Source organism: Microtus oregoni, unplaced genomic scaffold (genome assembly GCF_018167655.1).
Source record: "Microtus oregoni isolate MIOR12 unplaced genomic scaffold, Mior012 000046F_ref0000063, whole genome shotgun sequence".
Taxonomy (NCBI): Eukaryota; Metazoa; Chordata; class Mammalia; order Rodentia; family Cricetidae; genus Microtus; species Microtus oregoni.
Genome location: NW_024543220.1, coordinates 10980525 through 10999583, shown reverse-complemented (window position 1 = coordinate 10999583; position 19059 = coordinate 10980525). Strand labels below are relative to the sequence as shown.

Sequence of the window (19059 nt, the reverse complement as noted above, 5' to 3'; positions counted from 1 at the left end):
GAGACAGGGTTTCTCTGTGTAACGGTCCTGGTCGCCCTGGAACTCAATTTGTAGAGCAGGCTGGCCTTGAACTCACAGAGATCCATCTGCCTTGGCTTCCCGAGTGCTGGGATTAAAAGCGTGTACCAACACACCTGGTTTACAGGTGTCTTTTAGATTACCATCCCAAGTTATGTTTTTAAGTAATGAAGCAAGTGTTACAAAAGCGGAAACTGGGCTTGGGTTCCCTCTGGGTTACATTTTCTGGGTAGATTCACAGAGGCAGGTGACACCCTGGTTATCTCCAGGTTATAGCTCTCTGTGTGATTGTGTAAGTCGGCTGTCTCAGTTATCCCTAAACAAACCAACGTCACTCTGGAGCAGCTTGAGGCCCAGGGTCACTTTCTCAAGTAGGTTAGCAAACTTTTGCTTCTTCGGGTAAGAGGTTTCTCTATCTATCTATCTATCTATCTCTATCTCTATCTCTCTCCCTCTCTCTTCTGATTTTTCAAGACAGGTTTTCTCTGTGTATCTCTAGATGACCTGGAACTCACTCTGTAGACCAGGCTGGCCTCGAACTCATAGAGATCTGCCTGCCTCTGCCTCCCTGAGTGCTGAGATTAAAGGCGTGCGCCACCACCGCCTGGCTAAGAAGAGACTTTTCAATGAGCAAAGGACTCAAAGGAGTGAAAGAAACTTAGATTTCAACTAATTCAGAGGTGTAACTATTTCCTTATCTTCCTAAATTGTCTAGGCAAGCCAGTTTGTAAGTTATGTTTGTTTTTTTGTTTTGTTTTTTGTTTTTCGAGACAGGGTTTCTCTGTGGTTTTGGAGCCTGTCCTGGAACTAGCTCTTGTAGACCAGGCTGGTCTCGAACTCACAGAGATCCGCCTGCCTCTGCCTCCCGAGTGCTGGGATTAAAGGCGTGCGCCACCACCGCCCGGCTGTAAGTTATGTTTGAATAAGAATGGGGTCAGAGAGGCTGGAGAGACTTGGTTGTTAAGAGCTCTGATTGCTCTTCCAGAGGACCAGGGTTCACTTCCCAGCACCCACAAGTCAGCACACAACTGTAACAACAGTTCCAACTGATCTAACACCGCACGCAGATATGAATGCAGACAAAACAGCAATGCACAGGGATCTGGAGAGATGGCTCAGAGGTTAAGACCATTGCCAGCTCTTCCAAAGGTCCTGAGTTCAATTCCCAGCAACCACATGGTGGCTCACAACCATCTGTAATGGTGTCTGGTGCCCTCTTCTGGCCTGCAGGCATACATACAGACAGAATATTGTATACATAATAAATAAGTAAATAAATAAACAAACAAAAAACCCAGCAATGCACATAAAATTAAATATTAAATAAAATCTTAAAATCCTAAAAAAAAATTGGGTCAGAGCCTCTAAGTTTAATTTTTTATTTAATATCTCTGAGGGGGTTTATTAATACAACTATTCTCTTTATATTCCTTTTTTGTCTGTTTTGTTTTGTTTTTCGAGACAGGATTTCTCTGAAGCTGGGAGCCTGTCCTAGAATTCGCTCTGTAGACCAGGCTGGCCTCAAAATTACAGAGATCTGCTTGCCTCTGCCTCCCGAGTGCTGGGATTAGAGGAGGAGTGTGCCACTACCGACTGGTTTATATTCTAATCAGTGTTAAAGCTTGTCCGTATTTGTTTTCACCTTCATCATCAACGAAACTCTGGGTGCGGTCCACAGTGGCACACATGCCTGTAGTCCCAGCATCCTCCCCTACATAGTGAGCTCCAGGCCAGGGACACCAAGAACATGCGCTGAAGTGAGGTGCTTCGGGATTCTCCTTCCCTGAGAATGGTGCTGGCCCAGCTTGCGCAGGCAGTTCGCCAAGCAAGCTTGAGTCACCTTCCTTCGGGAGCAGACCGGTTCTCCACTGCTCCATTCCCTGGAGCGTGCTATACCAGCTACACAGGCACAATATAGGCCAAACTGAGCTGGTTCAGAATGAGGTCACCGAGGGATTATACCGTCGGTGGTGCGTTTCCTGGGCTGGAAGCAGGAGCTAAGAATCCCAGGCTCCATCTCAGACTTGGAAAATCCAGGTCTGCAATTGGACGTCTTTTCCCAAGTGATGGGCATGCACATTCGAATCTGAAAAACACTAAGATGCTAGATCAAGGGGGTCGGTTGAAGGGCAATGATGGATGTGACAGGAAGTTGGACAGGAGTTGATTTCAGCTAAGGTCTCTGAATTTAGGCATAACACGGCGGGTTCTGAAGCCGCTAAATTCTCGGCCTTTAAAAAATTAGTGAGTCTCATACTCAGGCCCTTTGCGCATGCTTGCCAAAACTCTCTACCCCGACTTCGTCTTCTTCAGTCCAAGTCCAAAAAGTCTTGGTCCTTTTTTTACATTAAACCAGTCAGCCAGATCTTTGTCTGGTTCGGTTCGATCTGACCTAATTCTATTGCTTAGGTCTAGCCCGGTTGCTAAGGTACGGAGCTTCACGTTGCTGGGAAATGACGTCACTCAGTGAGCGGGCTAAACAGCCTCTCCGTCCTCCCGATTGGTCGTCATGCTGGCAATTAGCTTTCAGTCTCGTGGGCTCCACGACAGTTTTTCAGGCTCAGCTGCTCGCAGGCTCTGCCCCCCCCCCGCCCCCAGGCCTCTGGACCACGCAGGGAAGGAGATGTGACTTAGGCCGCCGCCCAGGCTTTTTGTCCTCTCAGGTAGTTTTTGATTCAGTCGAGTGCCGGCAGTTGGGACGGCTACCCGAACCGTGGGGAGTTACGAGGTTTATGGCTGTAAACTGGATCTGGGTGGACTCTAGCTTTGGAAAGGAAAAAAAGAAAAGAAAGAACTTTTAGGACTAGGTGCCCCGGTCCCAGAAGAATGACGAGGAGTCCTAACTAGGAATCCCGGAGTTTGCATTGTTTGTTTTTGTTTTCCAGGTATGGACTACACTTGATCCATCACTTCCCAGTCAAAACTGTTCCTTTATCTCCTGTTGAAGGGATCGGGGGTCAAATGGAGACGTCACCTGTCAGCCCAGTGAAAGAGAAGGACACCGCTCTACCGCAGCAGCGGGAAGAGAACGCCCAGCGAAACTTAGGTGCAGCCACCCAGTTTAGGCAGCAGTCCCCGGGCCCCACCCCTGAAACCCTGGATCTGGGAGTGAAACCAGATCCTGCCAGTCGAACTGTGGAGAACCCTCCAAAGATTGAAAATCCGGTGGCTGGATTTGAAGGCGACGCTGATAAATGTCATGTCTCCACCAATGCAATGGTAGATCGTCTTCAGGCTTCTGATCTCTGGTACTGCCCTGATGGGAGTTTTGTAAAGAAGATCATAGTCCGTGGCCATGGCTTAGACAAACCCAAATTAGGCTCCCAGTGCCGCGTGTTGGCTTTGGGGTTTCCTTTTGGGTCTGGGATGCCAGAAGGCTGGGCAGAACTAACCATAGGCATTGGGCGATGGAGGGAAAAGACTTGGGGGGAACTCACAGAAAAATGCCTGGAGTCCATGTGTCAAGGTGAGGAAGCGGAGATTCGCCTTCCTGGATGCTCAGCACCCCTTGTCAAGCTCAGACTGGATTCCTTCACTAAGGGTCGGGATTCCTGGGAGTTGGATGCTGTGGAGAAGAAGGCCCTGGCCAAGGAAGAGCACGCAAGGGGTACAGAACTGTTTCGAGCTGGAAACCCTCAAGGGGCTGCCCGATGCTACGGTCGGGCTCTCCGACTGCTGCTGACCTTACCCCCACCCGGACCCCCAGAACAAACGATCCTTTATTCCAACCTGGCTGCCTGTCAGTTGCTATTAGGGCAGCCCCAGTTGGCGGCCCAGAGCTGTGACCGAGTGCTGGAGCGGGAGCCGGGCCATTTAAAAGCCTTATACCGAAGAGGGGTGGCTCAGGCTGCCCTTGGGAACTTGGAGAAAGCAACCGCTGATCTCAAGAAAGTGCTAGCGGCAGACCCCCAAAACCGTGCAGCCCAGGAGGAACTGGGGAGAGTGGTCATTCAGGGAAAGAAACAGGACGCAGGGCTGGCTCGGGGTCTGCGCAAGATGTTCAGCTGATTAAAAAGTTCAACTTTAGAAGAGACAGGAGTCTGTGAATTGTGATCTGTGTTGCGGGATTTTTTAAGGGCCCCAAAGGGGTTTCAGTTCATTCCATATTCTCCCCTATGGAGAGTTAGCAACGGTGTCCGTGAGCCACCCGGGGGTGTGGTGGCTTATCCATCTCTGAAGATTTGTGTATTTATGTGTTTGTATGCCTCCATGTTTCTGCAGAGGTGAGAGGGAGCTGCATTCCCCAGAGCTGGAGTTACAGATGGCTGTGAGCCGCCTGGTATGGGTGCTGGGAATGGAATTCAGGTGCTTGCAAGAGCAGAAAGCACCCCACCCCCTTTTTTTTGAGACAGGGTTTGTCTGTGTAGCCCTGCCTGTCCTGGAACTCACTTTATAGACCAGTCTGGCTTCGCACTCAGAAATCCGCCTTTGTCAGGGATTAAAGGCGTGCATCCCCACCGCCAATCCTGGATGCTGGACCTTTGTTGATTAATTCATTCACTATGTGCACTTGTGCTTTCATGAGTTTATGGGCAACACGTGGGTGCAGATGTCTGCGGAAAACCGCTGAGCCATAGTTCCAGTCCAGATGTCGGAACTTTAAAGCGCTAAGAACTACATTTCCCACAAGGTTGATCTCTGGGGCCTCTACGGCGCGTGCGCAGTTCCGCCTGGACGTGAGGCGCGGCTGGCCGCTGCCACGTTCCCATTGGCCCAAGTGTACAAGTCACTGCGCCTTCGTGTCATGTGCTCAGCACCCAAGTCTCTGACTGGTCAGTGAGACTTCCGGGATGCCCGGCTTCCTCCAGCGAGCCCACTGATTGGCCGGAGGCCAGGGAGGGGCGGGCCCGAGAGCCGGCTCATGGTGGGGGGTGGGGGGAAGATGGCGGAGCTGATGCTCCTCAGCGAGATCGCCGACCCGACACGCTTCTTCACAGACAACCTGCTGAGCCCGGAGGACTGGGGTGCGCGGAGTGAGGCCCGGGGGGAGGGAGCGGGCTGCGGCCGGCGCGGGGCCCGAGGCGCGCGGGAAGACCGCAGAGGGTGGGCGAGGAAGGCTGGGCGGACGCCGAGCCCAGCGTCTGCGGCAGGCGCAGCGGGGCTCTTGTCTTCCCGGGGTGCGGGAGGAGGGATGACCGTGGCCTCCCGCGGGAGGGAGCGCGGGGCTGCCCCGGGGTCGGGTGACAGAGGCTGGGCGCCTGGGGTGTGTGGCTCAGCGAGTGGGCGGGCGGTGGGTCTGGCCCGGCCGAGCCAATGGGGAATGGAGCCGGGGCTGACACTCGCGCGGGCCTCCTCGCAGACAGCACCTTGTACAGCGGCCTGGATGAAGTGGCTGAGGAGCAGACACAGTTATTCCGCTGCCTGGAGCAGGATGTCCCGGTACTGCTACCTCGTCGATTCTCCTGTAACCCTTGGTGGTGGGAGGGGCACCCCAAACTCGGAGTCATCTCCAAGCCAGAGCTCACCCTGCTTTTGTTAGACCCGAACATTGCGAGGAGAAAGTCCAGTTTCAACATTGTCCAACTGGAGCAAGCCTTTTTTCAGAGGTGCACGCGGACTAGCCAGCCTGCTCTAAATCGGCATTTTTGAGAGCAGCCCCTTCTGGACTTCTAAGGTCCTTTTCTAGGGGAGAGATAAAAGATCAGCAGCTGTAAGCGTCTTTACAGGGGCGAGAGAATCGTTTGTTAGATATTGTTAGGAGAAATAGAAAGAGAGAGGAATACAAGTATTTTTGCAAAATGTGTGTGTGGGGGGTAACAATGGGCTCCTTAATTTGCAAGGTGTGTTGTTCCTCTTTTGGTTTCACACTTTCTCACTTTCCTGCCTTCGACTGTGCCCCATCGCTTAGTTCGACAGCAGCTCTCTGGATGTGGGGATGGATGTCAGCCCCCCTGAGCCCCCCTGGGACCCTCTACCTATCTTCCCAGGTAAGAGACCCTTCCCGCTGCATCCCGGAAAGCATAATTCCCATGTCGTTGTGTGCAGTCCACACAGGTGTCTGCACTCCGCTCTCCCATCCCCAGTGTGCATGCTGTCCGTCCTCACCCTCCCACCCTCCACCCTGCTCAGGTTACTTATTTTCGCAGTGTTGGCTTTGTGCATCCGAGCTGGGCATCTGACCGTGAGCTGTATTCCCGGTCCTTCCTGGTTGTCTCCCAACTCTTTGCCTTTCAGATCTTCAGGTGAAGTCTGAGCCGTCCTCTCCCTGCTCGTCCTCCTCCCTCAGCTCAGAGTCTTCGCGTCTTTCCACGGAGCCCTCCAGCCAGGTGAGAGAGTCCCCCGTGGTTCTCTGTGGCAGGAATTGCGCTCCGTTCACTTTACTTCTAGGTGCCGAGGTTCTATGTATGTTCTGTGAGTCACGAAGCCAGTCATGACACCTTGTGTGCTGAACGTCCACTCTGGTGGTGTGGAAGGAGGTGGGGCCTATCCAACATGCAGAGGATGGCAGTAGTGGGGCTGGGGAAAGAATGCTGGGAACACTGTTCTTACCCAGTGTCCACAGTAACTTGATAGTGGCAGTCTGGAGAGTTTGTTGACTTTCCCCAGAAGGAAATAGAAGAACAGAGAGCCAGGAGCCTCGATAGAATCTCAGAGCTGATGAGGCCACGGCACAGATAACTAGTGGTTTGGTAGAATCTCAGGACTGTTGAGGCCACGGCACGGATAACTGGTGGTTTGGTAGAATCTCAGGACTGTTGAGGCCACGGCACGGATAACTGGTGTTTTCTGAGCTCAGGCTTTTGCTCTCATGCTGGCTCTCAGAGCCTCTCTAGCGTCCCTCCCTTCTGTCTTCCTGCCTCCCCGCCCCACCCTAGCTCTCACAGGTTCCTGGAATAGGGGAGGTGTTGAACGTGAAGACGGAGTCCTTAGCACCCCCACTCTGCCTGCTGGGGGATGATCCAGCGTCCCCATCTGAGACAGTCCAGATCACTGTGGGTTCCGCCTCCGATGACCCTTCAGGTAATCAGCCTGTCACTGTGCCACTGGGGGCCAGGTGGGGGGGCACCCCTTTAATCCCAGCACTAAGGAGGCAGAGGTGGGCAGATCTCTGAATTTGAGGCCAGCCTGGTCTACAGAGTGAATTCCAGGGCTACACAGAGAAACCCTGTCCCAAAAAGCAAAAAATAAAACAAAAACTGCCACTGGGGGTGGGCGGGGGGGAATGGGACTAAAGAGATGGCTCAGTGTTTAAAAGCACTGGCTGCTCTTCCAGACGACCAGGTTCAGTTCCCAGCACCCACATGGCAGCTCACAACTGTCTATAACCCCAGTCCCAGGGGATCCAAGGGCTCTTCTGGCCTTCAGGAGTTCCAGTCACAAACATGGCTCGTTGACATACGTCGAGCAGAACACCTATGCACATCAAACAGAAGAACAGGCACTTGGCTCTGTCAGGGTGGGATGTGTGCACCTGTGTGGACAGGGACAGGAATACAGTGGGAGAGCGGATGACGGCCTCGAGAAGGGAAGCTGGGCAGGAGAACTTCAGAGACAAAGTGAGGCAGTAGCCTCGCGGAGCGCAGCGCCATGTTTGCTTTTCTCCTTTCTCGTGGCCTGTTCACCAATGTGCATTTGCGTGTGTGTGCTGCTTACCCACCCCAGCGCACACACCCTGTCCCAGTTACTATTTCATTGCTGTGCAGACCACTATCGAGCCTCCCTGTGGGGCTGGCTTAGTCCCTGGTCAGCATGGTGGGAAGCGTGGCGGCAGGCAGGTGTGCACAGTGCTGAGCGTTCACATCTGGTTCACACCCCGAAGGCAGAGAGCCTGGGCTCATTCCCGAGTCCAGGGAAGGGAGAATGGCCCTGTCCTTCCCTCTTCAGTAGTTACCTGGTAGCCAGCTCTTCTTTTTTTTTGTTTTTTTTTTTTTTTTTTGGTTTTTCGAGACAGGGTTTCTCTGTGGTTTTGGAGCCTGTCCTGGAACTAGCTCTTGTAGACCAGGCTGGTCTCGAACTCACAAAGATCCGCCTGCCTCTGCCTCCCAAGTGCTGGGATTAAAGGCATGCGCCACCACCGCCCGGCATCTTCTTTTTTAAGATTTATTTTCTGTGTCTGAGCATTTTGCCTGCATATGCATCGTGTGTGCGCAGTGCCCCAGAGGTCAGGAGAGGGCGTCAGATCCCCCAGTCACTGACAGTTGTCAGCCACCACGTGGACTCTGGGAATGGTTCTCTGCAAGAGCAAGAGATTCTCTCTACCCCTGAGCGTCTCTCCAGCCCCCGGATAGCCAGCTCCTGTGTCTCCTGCCCCCCACAGATATCCAGACCAAGGTAGAACCCACCTCTCCATCTTCTTCTGTCAACTCCGAGGCCTCCCTGCTCTCCGCAGACTCTCCCAGCCAGGTGCACACAGTCTCCTCTCTTCTGCAGCCCCAGCCCCAGCCCTCCTCCGGGGGTGTGAGACGCTCCCTCTTGACCCCCACTCCCAGCTAATGTCTCTGGACTGCCCTGCGTAGGCTTTTATAGGAGAGGAGGTTCTGGAAGTGAAGACAGAGTCCCCATCACCACCCGGGTGCCTCCTGTGGGATGTCCCTGCCCCTTCACTTGGAGCTGTGCAGATCAGCATGGGTCCATCCCCTGATAGTTCCTCAGGTAATAGAGCTCCTGACCCGGGGTCCCTGGTGAGAGGCCTTATAGAGCTGTAATTCCCTCCTTCCTCTCATCTTCCTACAGGGAAAGCTCCAGCCACTCGGAAGCCTCCACTGCAGCCCAAACCTGTGGTGCTAACCACAGTTCAGGTGCCCCCCAGAGCTGGGCCTCCCAGCTCTGCTGTCCTCCTGCAGCCCCTCGTCCAGCAGCCCTCAGGTGTGGAGGACGGAGAAGGGGCTGGCAGGGAGCTTGCTGCCACTGACGTCCCCGGCCCTTTGGTGCTTGGGCGTGAGGTGGAACACCGGACACTGTCTCCACTCTGACTTGCTTCTGCTTCCTTTCCCAGTGTCCCCAGTCGTCCTCATCCAAGGTGCTATTCGCGTCCAGCCTGAAGGGCCAGCCCCCGCAGCCCCACGCTCCGAGAGGAAGAGTATTGTTCCAGCTCCTATGCCTGGGAACTCCTGCCCACCCGAAGTGGATGTAAGTGTTCAGGAGGGTGGAGAGGCTCTTGAGTGGGAGGAAGAAAGAAGTCTATCGTGGAAACAGCAGTGCAGCAGAGGGAGTTACTACACGGGGTGGAGGGCTGAGACCTGTAGGTGTGCTTTTACAGCAGGAGGAGGCGGTGGACTGAAGTCAAATCGGGGCATCCCACTTGGTTGTGGGTGCCGGGCATAGGCAGTTTCCCGGGGGAAAGGCAGGCCAGCTGTTCTTAACTACAGCCCAGTTAACGTTAGGCTCGGAACAAGATTGGAAAGAAGGAAAACCCAAAGAAAGGCCTGGCAAGGATGCTGGTTCTACAGTCTCCCTTGTCCCCCATCTGAGGACCTGGGGGAATGTGGCAGTAGATTGTAGGTCAGGACGGCAGGAGAGTAGCCATTTGTGCTTTGGTCAATGGTTCCCTGGTATTGGGGGCGTGGACTCCAACTCCTCTCTGACCTCGCTGGTGCCAGGCAAAGCTGCTGAAGCGGCAGCAGCGAATGATCAAGAACAGAGAGTCGGCCTGCCAGTCCCGCCGGAAGAAGAAGGAGTATCTGCAGGGGCTGGAGGCCAGGCTGCAGGCTGTGCTGGCAGACAACCAGCAGCTGCGCAGGGAGAATGCTGCCCTCCGGCGGCGGCTGGAGGCCCTGCTGGCAGAGGTTAGCCTGTGATGCCCTTGGGGAGAGAAGGGTGGGAATGGAAGGCCCTCGGTAACCCCGCCCCCTCCATGTCTGCCCTGCAGAACAGTGAGCTCAAGCTGGGGTCTGGGAACAGGAAAGCTGTCTGTATCATGGTCTTCCTTCTCTTCATCGCCTTCAGCTTTGGACCCGTGAGGTGAGGCCGCTGCCCTGTTGTGAGCAGTGTGGGCCTGGGCCGTGGGCTTCACTGATGCAACATTTGGGGCACCCTTAGCCCTGACAGTGTGCCTGTCAGTCTCTGCCTGTTTGCCTGTTCTCCCGCAGATGGCTCCAGGGGTGGCGGAGGCCTCAGTTGATGAAGTGCTTAGCATGCGAGCATGAGGGCCTATTTGACCCCCTGAACCCACATTCTGAAAAGAGCTGGCTGTGGCAGCGGGCACTTACACAGCAACAGGAAGGCAGAGGCAGGCAGGGCCAGTGCTTGGTGAGCTCCAGGCCCGTGACACAGTGACTCTAAACTAAGATGAGAAGGTGGATTGTACTGCGGATGGGAGCCAGGGTTGATCTTGACTTCTGTGTACATGGACGTATAAACCCTTGCTCCAACCCTCTTCCCCCACAGTGACTTACGGGCTCCCCTTGCCCCAACACGCACCCACCCTAGTGACTTCCAGGCTCTCTTGGTGCTGGGCATTAGAATGCTCGCTCTCCTTTTCCTCTCTCCTGGACCTGTGAGGCAGGCAATCCTCCCGCTCCTGTCTCACGGCCAGGGCCTCACTCTTGTGGGGCCGGTGACACCTGCGCCAGCCTGACTGCAGAGTCCTGGCTCTTACTAAAGACACCGAGAAGCCAGAATGCTTCACCATCTGCGTCCCTCCCCACAGCATCAGTGAGCCACCTCCAGCTCCCATGCCTCCTCGGATGAGCAGGGAGGAACCTCGCCTCCAGAGACACCTGCTGGAGTTCTCCGAACAAGGGCTGGCTAATGGTGTTGAACCCCTCCAGGACACTGCCGAGGGCCCCGAGGAACGGCAGCCCAGCCCTGCAGGCAGGCCCAGCTTCAGGTGAGAAGCAAAGAGCCCTCTGTTAGGGATGAGAGCTAGTCTCCGTAAAACCTGCCTTCGCATGGCACAGAGCCAAACTTGCTGTCACCCAGGACACCTTGCTGGCGCCCTGTGCCTGGCAGTCTCTGACTACTACCTCCTCTTCTTTCCTTCAGAAATCTGACAGCCTTCCCTGGCGGGGCCAAGGAGCTACTACTGAGAGATCTGGACCAGCTCTTCCTTGCCTCTGACTGCCGCCACTTCAACCGGACCGAGTCTCTGAGGTGTGCAATCTGCCCTTGGAAGCCCCGCACATAACCCTGCTATCCTGTGTGGTGCCTGCCTTAGAAGTGATGGCCTGTCTCCCTAGGCTTGCTGATGAGCTGAGCGGCTGGGTCCAACGTCACCAGAGAGGCCGACGGAAGATACCTCAGAGGGTCCAGGAGAGACAGGTAGGAGCCCTTGGTTCTGGGTCATGGAAGGCGAGATGAAGACAAGAGCTAAGTGTCCTGGGGATTTCAGGGCATTGTGGGGCCCGTGGAGGAGTGGATGTGAGATGGCACCAGCTTCCAGGGACCGCCTGTCTCTCTCCCTCCTCCCTTTACCCTCTTCAAATCTTTAGATACTTCTCCTTCCAGAAGTCTCAGCTACGGAGGAGGTCACCTCCAGTGAAACCAGTCCCCACCCAACCTCCCGGACCTCCTGAGAGGTGAGCATTGGTTATGCCTTTACTGAGCGAAGTCACTAGAAAGAGCACCAGGGGACGTCACTAACATTGTCCCCAGCAGGAGTCTGTCCTCCCAGCAAGGCCTTTGTTTCTTTCCTCTCCGTGGGCCTCCTAAGTCTGTCCTCACCTGCCTAGGGACCCCGTGGGCCAGCTGCAGCTCTACCGCCATCCAGGCCGCTCTCAGCCTGAGTTTCTAGATGCAATCGACCGGCGGGAGGACACCTTCTATGTTGTCTCCTTCCGAAGGGTGAGCTTCCCTCCCTCCCGCTCCCTCCTGTCTGTCCTCCTGTCACCCTGGCCGTGTGTCCCCTTCATAATCTTAGTGGAACCTGTCCCTGTGTCTTCTTCGGCCACCCAGCATGCTCCTTCTGCTCCTAGGACCACCTGCTGCTCCCAGCCATCAGTCACAATAAGACGTCCAGGCCCAAGATGTCCCTGGTGATGCCAGCCATGGCTCCCAATGGTAACTCTCCTCTGGCTATGGGGAGGGTTCTGAAATCTGAGGAAGTTTTTGCAGAGATCCAGCAGGGGGAGCTAAGGGAGAAAGTGAGATTAGGGGCCATCCAGAGGCTCAGAGGTGGAGAGAGGTTAGGAACCGAGGAGAAAATAAAATGCAGAGTTGTGTGCCTGAAATCTTAGCATTGAGGTGTCAGGAGTGGAAGGTGGGAGTATGGGGTGAGTCTGGGTTACATAATGAGACTGTGTCAGCCAGACCAAAAGCTGCACCCATAGGAGGCTAGCAGAGGGGGCGGGAGCCTGCTGCATTGCTCACTTCCTCATCTTTCCTCTCTGAATCTTCTCCTGTGTGACCCTCACTTACCATTGTCATTTATTTTCCTACTCCATCCCCACCCATGGCCCTGCCTCTCTGCCCTTCCTTTTCTTCATAACCTCCTAATCCTCCTCCCCATCTCACCCCATTCACCACCGGTCACCTCCCCTTCCACAGAGACTGTTTCAGGCCGGAGCCCCCCAGGGGACTATGAGGAGATGATGCAGATCGAGTGTGAGGTCATGGACACCAGGGTGATTCACATCAAGACCTCCACGGTGCCCCCCTCGCTCCGAAAGCAGCCGTCCCCAACCCCAGGCAATACCACAGGTGGCCCTTTACCAACTTCTGCAGCCAGTCAGGCCTCCCACCAGCCCCTCTACCTCAACCACCCCTGACCTCTGCAGCTCACACTGGCTTAGAACCTGATCCCGGGACTTGGGGTAGTTGGTAAGGGAGAGCAGGGTGTGGGGAGTAAGCACTTAATGGGAGGAGGGCGGGTGGTTCACCTCTCCTCACCTCTTTTCAGAATATAGGGCTCCTCTCGTTCCTACAAACCCCCAGTCCCCTCTTTCCCCGAGGGCACTGCCTAAGGTTCAGTTTAGGGCTGGGTAGCTACCATAGCCTCTTTGTTCTTTGGTTTTCCAATTCAGGAGTAGACATGGGACTTTGGTCCCCAGGTGGGACAAGGGATGTTCTTGGGTTGTGGGAGTCGGTTTGTGTGTGTGTGTATCTTTTTTATTATTATTAAATAAAACTCAGAGGAAGTTAAGGAATGGTGACTGCCTTCCCAGCGTGCGACTCCTGTAGGACCAGCATCAAAGAATCATGCACTACAGAGGTCACTGGTGGCGGAGTGGGGTGGAATCAGACCTCATGTCATCCCCCGCCCCACCCTACAACTCCTAGGGTATGTCGGTGTCTAGCAATGATGTCTGTGGTGTTGGCGTGACAGCCGATATACAGATCACCGGAATGTGTCTGAGTAAACAGGAAAGACAGGGGGCCCCACGCCCTTCGGGGCACACAGCAGCTCCAGTCCTTGTTCTACCACAGGTCCCCTCCTGCTTTCCAGGATGAGCTGTCCGCACAAACAACAGGCGTGGGGGCCAGAGGGCCTGGAGCCCAGGAAGGCGGGATCACAGTGGAGGGGCCTGGTAGGGAGAAGGGGGCATGTCATGGGACATCCTTTTGGCCCTGAACTGAGGGAGACAGACCTGAGGGAGGGTCCAGATGGAGAAGACGGGAGTGGGTAGGCGGAAAGGCTGTGTGCTCTGAGTGGAAGGAAGGGATCGGATGAGGGGGCCAGTCTGCCTGGCTGCCGGGTCCCCTGCAGTTGCTCCCACCCAGCAGCGCCTTGGCCTGACCCTACAGGAGTGGCCTGGGTCAGCTGGAGGGTGTGAGCTGGACCTGGGCTCCAGGCCCAGATGACTGGACAGGGGCTGCCTGGCTATAAGCCTAGCCCTGAAGGAGGGAGGAAGAGTCTCACGTGTCCAGCCAGGCTCTCCCCACTCCTTTTACCCACCCCTACTGTGTTTGGAGTGAAAACAGACCGGGGAACTATGGAAACCTGGAACTAGGGCGCCCAGGAACTCAGCCTTTCCTCCCTCCAGAGGGCAACCCTGGTCCACAGCCACTTCCTGTTTCAGGATCCCTTGAGCACCTTATCCAGGCTGTAAGGGAAACAGATGACCTGGTCCTGGGCCCCTTCGTGGGCTTTGAATTAGCTGATGGCCCTCTGTGAGCTGTGACCTGCCTCTCTGCTTTTCAAGGGGGTGCTGCGGACCCTGGCACTTGTGCTGGGGTGGGCACTGCCTCAGTCCTGGGTCTGCTGCTTGCTCCAAGCCTGGAGTGCTCCACCCTAGACCTCGCAAGTGGTGGGAGACTGGGGCCCTCAGGCTTGTCCTGGGAGACCCAGGAGAGTGGGAGACTGGGTTGCAGGACAGCAGGTGGGAACAGACGCAGCTGCTGCCCTGCAGGCCAGCGTGAGCTTCCTTCCTTCTGCCCACCTGGGCTCCGCTGTTGCTCTGGACCTAAGCAGGACTTCGATGTCGAAGGCTCACTGCTTCCTGTTCTACTCTTTGCTAGTCGGTCCTTCTTCGCAGTCTTCATCCCCGTCTGTCATCCCGCCCCTGCCATCTCTTTCTCCCGTGCCTGCCTTCCTCCTCTGCCCCACTCAAGTGTTCTGTTTGACTCCTTAGCCCACCTCGTTTTCCTCAGTTCCTCTGCCTCCTTGTCTTGCCCCATGGTCTTCACATCACCACTGTTGGCCCTGTCCAGCTGCCCCCTTTTGTGTCCTCTCCTAGGCGGTCAACACTCCTTGTCCTGTCCCCATCCCGGCACTTCTTTTCTCCATGCTTTCCTTCCTCTCTGCTCTTCACTCCAAGCTCGGTGAAGTGAAGTCCTGGCTGCGGGGGCCAGGACTGGGGAGCCTAGTGTTTGCCTCATCATTCTGCTATGGCTTCTGGATACAGCACATCTGGATCCCGGGGCCCAGATGTGTGGTTGCCACAGCGACCTCAGTCCCTCTGGTAAATACAGGCGCCCACCCGCTCCAGAGCAGAGAGCAAAACAATTGTGTGACTTTCTTTTGTCACGAGATAGCAATGTCCTCCCTCCCGTCTCTCCACACCCGTTGTCTCCAGGCAGGGAGAAGGCTCCAGACCCTTGCTCCCTGGCTTTGTACTTCTCCCAACCTCTGGTGTTCTTCTCTTCCCGGGTTGCCTATCCTTGCCCTGTACCACTCAGCTCTCCACCGTGCATGGTGACCACCCCCATCCCAGGCAGTTTCTTCTCACTGAGTCTGCATAGTAAGAGGACAAAAGAAGACCTTTCAAAAGTCGAGTTCTTCACCATTCCTTCTCAGAACCTTGAAGGAGCCATTTGATTCGTTGCCATCGTCAGTCTTTCCGCTCTCCAGAGCTGCTGGGGTGAGGGAGAGGGTGGGCTCTGACTCCATTCCTAGCAGAGCTGATCAGCACCCACGAGCCCTCTCTCTTAAGCCATGAAGGGTGCAGGGAAGCCCGCCCTGTGCTCAGCTGCTGTGTACAGAAGCCAGGTTGTTTCCTGCCCTGGCCTCTCTGGGACACTTCCTCGGGTCACCTCTGGCCTCTCTGTGCCTTCAGGCTCTGCCCTCAGTCGTCCTCACTCGCCCTTGTCTTGTTCTCTCTCTCCTCTTCTCTGACTTTGGACTTTGAGGGTCATTCAAGGACACGGGGCTCAGAGCCAACGACCCCTGGACTCAGGATCCTGGGAACAGCTAACACGCTTGTTCTAGACAGCACCATGACCTTGCAGGCCCCGCAGGACACCTTACTGGAGCCATTCCCGCTCTGGCTCTTGGCTTCTCTGGCTCTCTCCCCCAGTCCCTGGGGTTCAGAGTTGACCTTCACTCCTAACAACAGACTTCCCAGGGGCCTGGGATCCAGGAGGAAGTGGTTCTAGACAACCACGATTTCAAACCTGCAGCTGTATCTGCCTCCAGTCCCTTCCCTGGAAGCTCATAGACTGGGGCCCTGCCTTCCTGTGCCAAGACGCCAGCATCCAGCCCCCAAGCCATCGTCTCCTGGCCCCTGGCCACCTACATGGTCAACTGTACTTATGGGGACCCTACTTCCCAAATAATAGAGGTGTGGAACAGGACCTAGGGAAGACATAGATGGGCCTTTGCTTGTGCTTAACTCCAAAATTCAGAGCTATTGAGAGCTCAACTGCCACCTGTTCTCTCCATAGCACAATTTGAGGACCCCCTCATCTGCTGCCCCCCACTTCCCTGGGAGACCTGAGGACCATCACCTACTCATGGCTCTGGGGGACTCTGGCCAAGGCAGAGCTAAGCCCAGCTCTATCCCACAGACTGACTTCATCTTCCCATCAAAGCCAGGAGAAAAACACACACACCCCGGCCCAGGGACACACGGGTCCACCCGTGAGGGAGCTCATGTGTACTGCTGTTCCCGGCCACATGGGGCTGGTGGCAGTGGCCACAGGCACATGCTGTGCCAACCTGCTTCCTCTCAGGCATACCTGTGACTGGAGGTGTGACTTGTGATGCAGACACTTGTGCCACAGCCTGCATGCGACACCAGACACATGTGGATCCCTTCAAGTCCCCTCGCCATCACCTGACCTGGCTGAGGTGTGTGTGAGCCTTAATGATAAAGTTGCAGTGGAGCAGAGACAGCTGTGTCCTCAGCATAGAACCTGGGGCGAGGGGTGGGGGGTTCCCTTTGATACTCCTCTGGGGAAAATCTCCATCAGCACCTTGTTGGGGCAGCCTTTGGCTAAACACCACCTGTCAGTTGCCAGCTCTGGCTGCTTGCTTGCCCCTATACCAACCTCTCGACCTTCTACCATTCCTTCCTAATCTCCACCCCCCCCCCCCAACTACTACTTTCCCAAACTGGATGTCCTGGTGTTCAGCCAAGCCTTTGCCCAGCCAGTGCCCAAGTCTCACTTGCTATTCCTCTAGGAATTTGCTGAGTTGGGGCAGTGAAAAACAGGGCAGAGATGCAGAGCTGGGAATCAGAGAGGGGCTGGGCAGAATGGGCAGCAAAGGGCTGCTCAAGTCCAAGTCAGCGGAGGAAGCAGGAGAGGGGAGGAGTGAGGGAGGGGTGCAGTCAGGAGCCCCAGGAATGGGACAAGGAGCCCCAGGAATGATCTTACATTGGAGAGGTTCAAGCCTGAGTGTGTGCGGTTGCCTCTCATCCCCACCTCTGCACCTGCACAGCACAACCAAAGGGGAGTTTAGGGATAAATAAAGAGGTGCTGAGCAACAAATGGGGTGAGATCCAGCTCATAGCAGCAGCTAAGAAGGAGGGGAAGGGGGCTTGGCGGTAGGGATGGAGACCATGAGGAATGGTGCTGGCAGAGAGGGGAAATGGGCTAAAGGAAGGGGCCAAAGGTGGGGAGAGAATAATGGAGAATGCCAGGTTGCTCAGAAACTGCGGTGGGGAGAAGGTTAAAAGTGAAGTAGGGAAGGGCATGGGGGTAAAATAAGGGACAGAGAGGTTGAGATGAGGGTACAGGGGAGATGACTCTGGTCCTGGACAGGAAGGGGGCTGGTGGGAGGGGCCGGAGGGGTAGGAAGACCTGCCCTATCTCCGCTCCCCTCCCTGACCTCATGCTGGCCCTCCCCTTCTCCTCCCCCCTGCTCATTGCGGGGCTCCCTGCTTTTCTGTCACCGCTGTGAGATCCACAGTCCTGGTACTGGCTCTGCTGCAAGGGACAAGGGAAGGGTCCCCCCCAAGAGTCCAGGGCTGCTGAGGGCTGCTTACCCTGCCTGAGACACTTCCTTTATTGGGGTCGGGACTGAGCAGGTTCAGAGGTGTAGCAACCACCACAAGCCACCACGCTCTCCAGGTAAGTAACAGAGCTCCGGGAAGACCAGAGGAGTGGTGAGCGGTGAAGGGTTTCCCTCTGAGCTGCTCCACAGTCGCAAGAGTCGCAGGAGTGCCTGCCAGGACAGGGGCTTTCTGCTCAGCTCAGAGAAAATGCAGGCAGACTCTGGAGGGTGTTCAGGAGACTAAGGCAGAATGCGGTGTGTGTTGCATGCACCAAGGTTTGGAGGGGATGCCGGTACCTGAGAGGGCCTGGGAACTGTGGGACTCCCGGAGTCAGGAGGGTACAGTTGATCAGGAGGCAGGGGCAGCAAGGAGGACCAGGCTGGGCTGAGCTGTCCAGCTGCACACTGGGAGGAAAGAAAGCACTGTAGGTTTTGAATGCTAGAGCTGGAGTTGCTGAGCCTGGTGTCGGGATGGGGCAGAGAAAGCTGTGCAGAATGGGGATTTTTTTCAAGTAACCGTGTGCGGAGTAACAGGGGCTGAGAACAAGGTCTGGGGAGGTGCAGGGCTTTCGGAAGTGCTGAAATGGGACAGAGAAGACTCGTGAGCATGGGAAGGGCTCAGAGCTTGCAGAGACGATCCCGTAACTTGTTCTTGGCGAGTTCTCTGCACCCATGACTCACGGTTCAGCGAGCCTGCAGAGGCTGAGTGATGTCCCCACAGGGCACAGGGCTGTGTCTTCATTCGGTCCCCCTTCCAGGCTCCCTGCTTCTGTGTGCCTGAGTCTTCCCACCCACTCCCCAATACACGTGACAGGCCTCGGGTGGGGCGGGCGGGGCCTCTTATCTCGCCTGGAAAGAATTTAATGGCTTAGAAACAACTGGAAGTGGAACTGGGGGGAACTACTGGGAAGCAACTAGGAAACAGCAGCTGTTGCGGCCCCGCCCCTGCTTCCCGGATCTCAGCCCCTCCCTCCTGCTGTCCCTGGCTACCTCCAACCCCTGGAGACCCAGCACCTCCATTAGTCACACTTTCTTCTGCTCAAGCCCTGGCCATTGGTGCAAGAACCAGAACCCATCTTCCTGTCTCTCACTTTCCCCCTGACCTTTCCCACTGGGGGTCTGGAAATCCTTTCTCTTAATTTTTCTATTCCCATGGCCCATCTGCTTCCTCCCAAAACAAGAGGAACCTGGATCCCCAGCTCTTCTTACTGGCACCGTCTTTTCAACCTGTCTCAGTCCAGTATCTGAGACTCCCTGTTTTCTCATGTCCTGGGTCCTGCTTTCACCTCTCCCTGCTGGACTTCGCTGGGAGTGGGGCTGGCAGGGGGAGTTGATGTGACACTGGAGTGGAACCAGACTCCATCCCTGGATCAGCCCTCATGGAAGTCTGTCCTCTCCCACCCAGGAGGACCAATGGTCCCCAGTGAATAAAGTGTCAAAGTTGGCCACACACTGAATACCAAGGGTACTGAGTCACAGTTTGGGAAGACGCCCCCACCCTGCCAGTCCTC

General features: G+C 55.6%; 6 protein-coding genes across 8 annotated transcripts in view; all 6 read left to right on the top strand.

Moving 5' to 3' along the window:
- LOC121435313 (H-2 class I histocompatibility antigen, Q10 alpha chain-like) overlaps positions 1-19059 on the top strand; it is a 731224-nt gene that overhangs the window by 126428 nt on the left and 585737 nt on the right. The window lies entirely within an intron of this gene.
- The window catches only part of LOC121435272 (H-2 class I histocompatibility antigen, Q10 alpha chain-like), a 708503-nt gene that overhangs the window by 126752 nt on the left and 562692 nt on the right, over positions 1-19059 (top strand). The window lies entirely within an intron of this gene.
- Positions 1-19059, top strand: part of LOC121435270 (H-2 class I histocompatibility antigen, Q10 alpha chain-like) — an 808095-nt gene that overhangs the window by 252002 nt on the left and 537034 nt on the right. The gene's annotated exons all lie outside the window — the stretch shown is intronic.
- LOC121435275 (H-2 class I histocompatibility antigen, Q10 alpha chain-like) overlaps positions 1-19059 on the top strand; it is a 703994-nt gene that overhangs the window by 147901 nt on the left and 537034 nt on the right. The window lies entirely within an intron of this gene.
- On the top strand, positions 2550-4044 carry Fkbpl (FKBP prolyl isomerase like). 2 transcript variants are annotated; one of them, XM_041634505.1, is made up of 2 exons: positions 2550-2681; positions 2904-4044. In XM_041634505.1, exon 2 carries the CDS (start codon positions 2980-2982, stop codon positions 4024-4026), a length of 1047 nt encoding a protein of 348 aa, XP_041490439.1. In that variant the 5' UTR covers positions 2550-2681; positions 2904-2979; the 3' UTR covers positions 4027-4044. The 2 variants fall into 2 exon arrangements, with proteins under 2 accessions (XP_041490439.1, XP_041490440.1); XM_041634506.1 differs by having other exon boundaries at positions 2583-2681; positions 2966-4044.
- On the top strand, positions 4876-13036 carry Atf6b (activating transcription factor 6 beta). Of its 2 annotated transcripts, none has more exons than XM_041634436.1 (18): positions 4876-4982; positions 5318-5397; positions 5867-5945; positions 6193-6284; positions 6834-6978; positions 8276-8361; positions 8475-8610; positions 8692-8823; positions 8954-9087; positions 9558-9743; positions 9827-9918; positions 10607-10786; positions 10942-11049; positions 11136-11217; positions 11407-11474; positions 11628-11739; positions 11871-11955; positions 12442-13036. In XM_041634436.1, the coding sequence occupies exons 1-18, from the start codon at positions 4880-4882 to the stop codon at positions 12660-12662; spliced, it is 2121 nt and encodes a 706-aa protein (XP_041490370.1). In that variant the 5' UTR covers positions 4876-4879; the 3' UTR covers positions 12663-13036. The 2 variants fall into 2 exon arrangements, with proteins under 2 accessions (XP_041490370.1, XP_041490369.1); XM_041634435.1 differs by having other exon boundaries at positions 11404-11474.

Bases quoted from the DNA above. Each gene is read 5' to 3' on its own strand.
- Fkbpl (XM_041634505.1), top strand. From the start codon at position 2,980: ATGGAGACGTCACCTGTCAGCCCAGTGAAAGAGAAGGACACCGCTCTA.
- Atf6b (XM_041634435.1), top strand. From the start codon at position 4,880: ATGGTGGGGGGTGGGGGGAAGATGGCGGAGCTGATGCTCCTCAGCGAG. The intron at 9,088-9,557 runs GTAAGTGTTCAG...CGCTGGTGCCAG, and splicing joins CCTGCCCACCCGAAGTGGAT to GCAAAGCTGCTGAAGCGGCA. The intron at 10,787-10,941 runs GTGAGAAGCAAA...TCTTTCCTTCAG, and splicing joins GCAGGCAGGCCCAGCTTCAG to AAATCTGACAGCCTTCCCTG.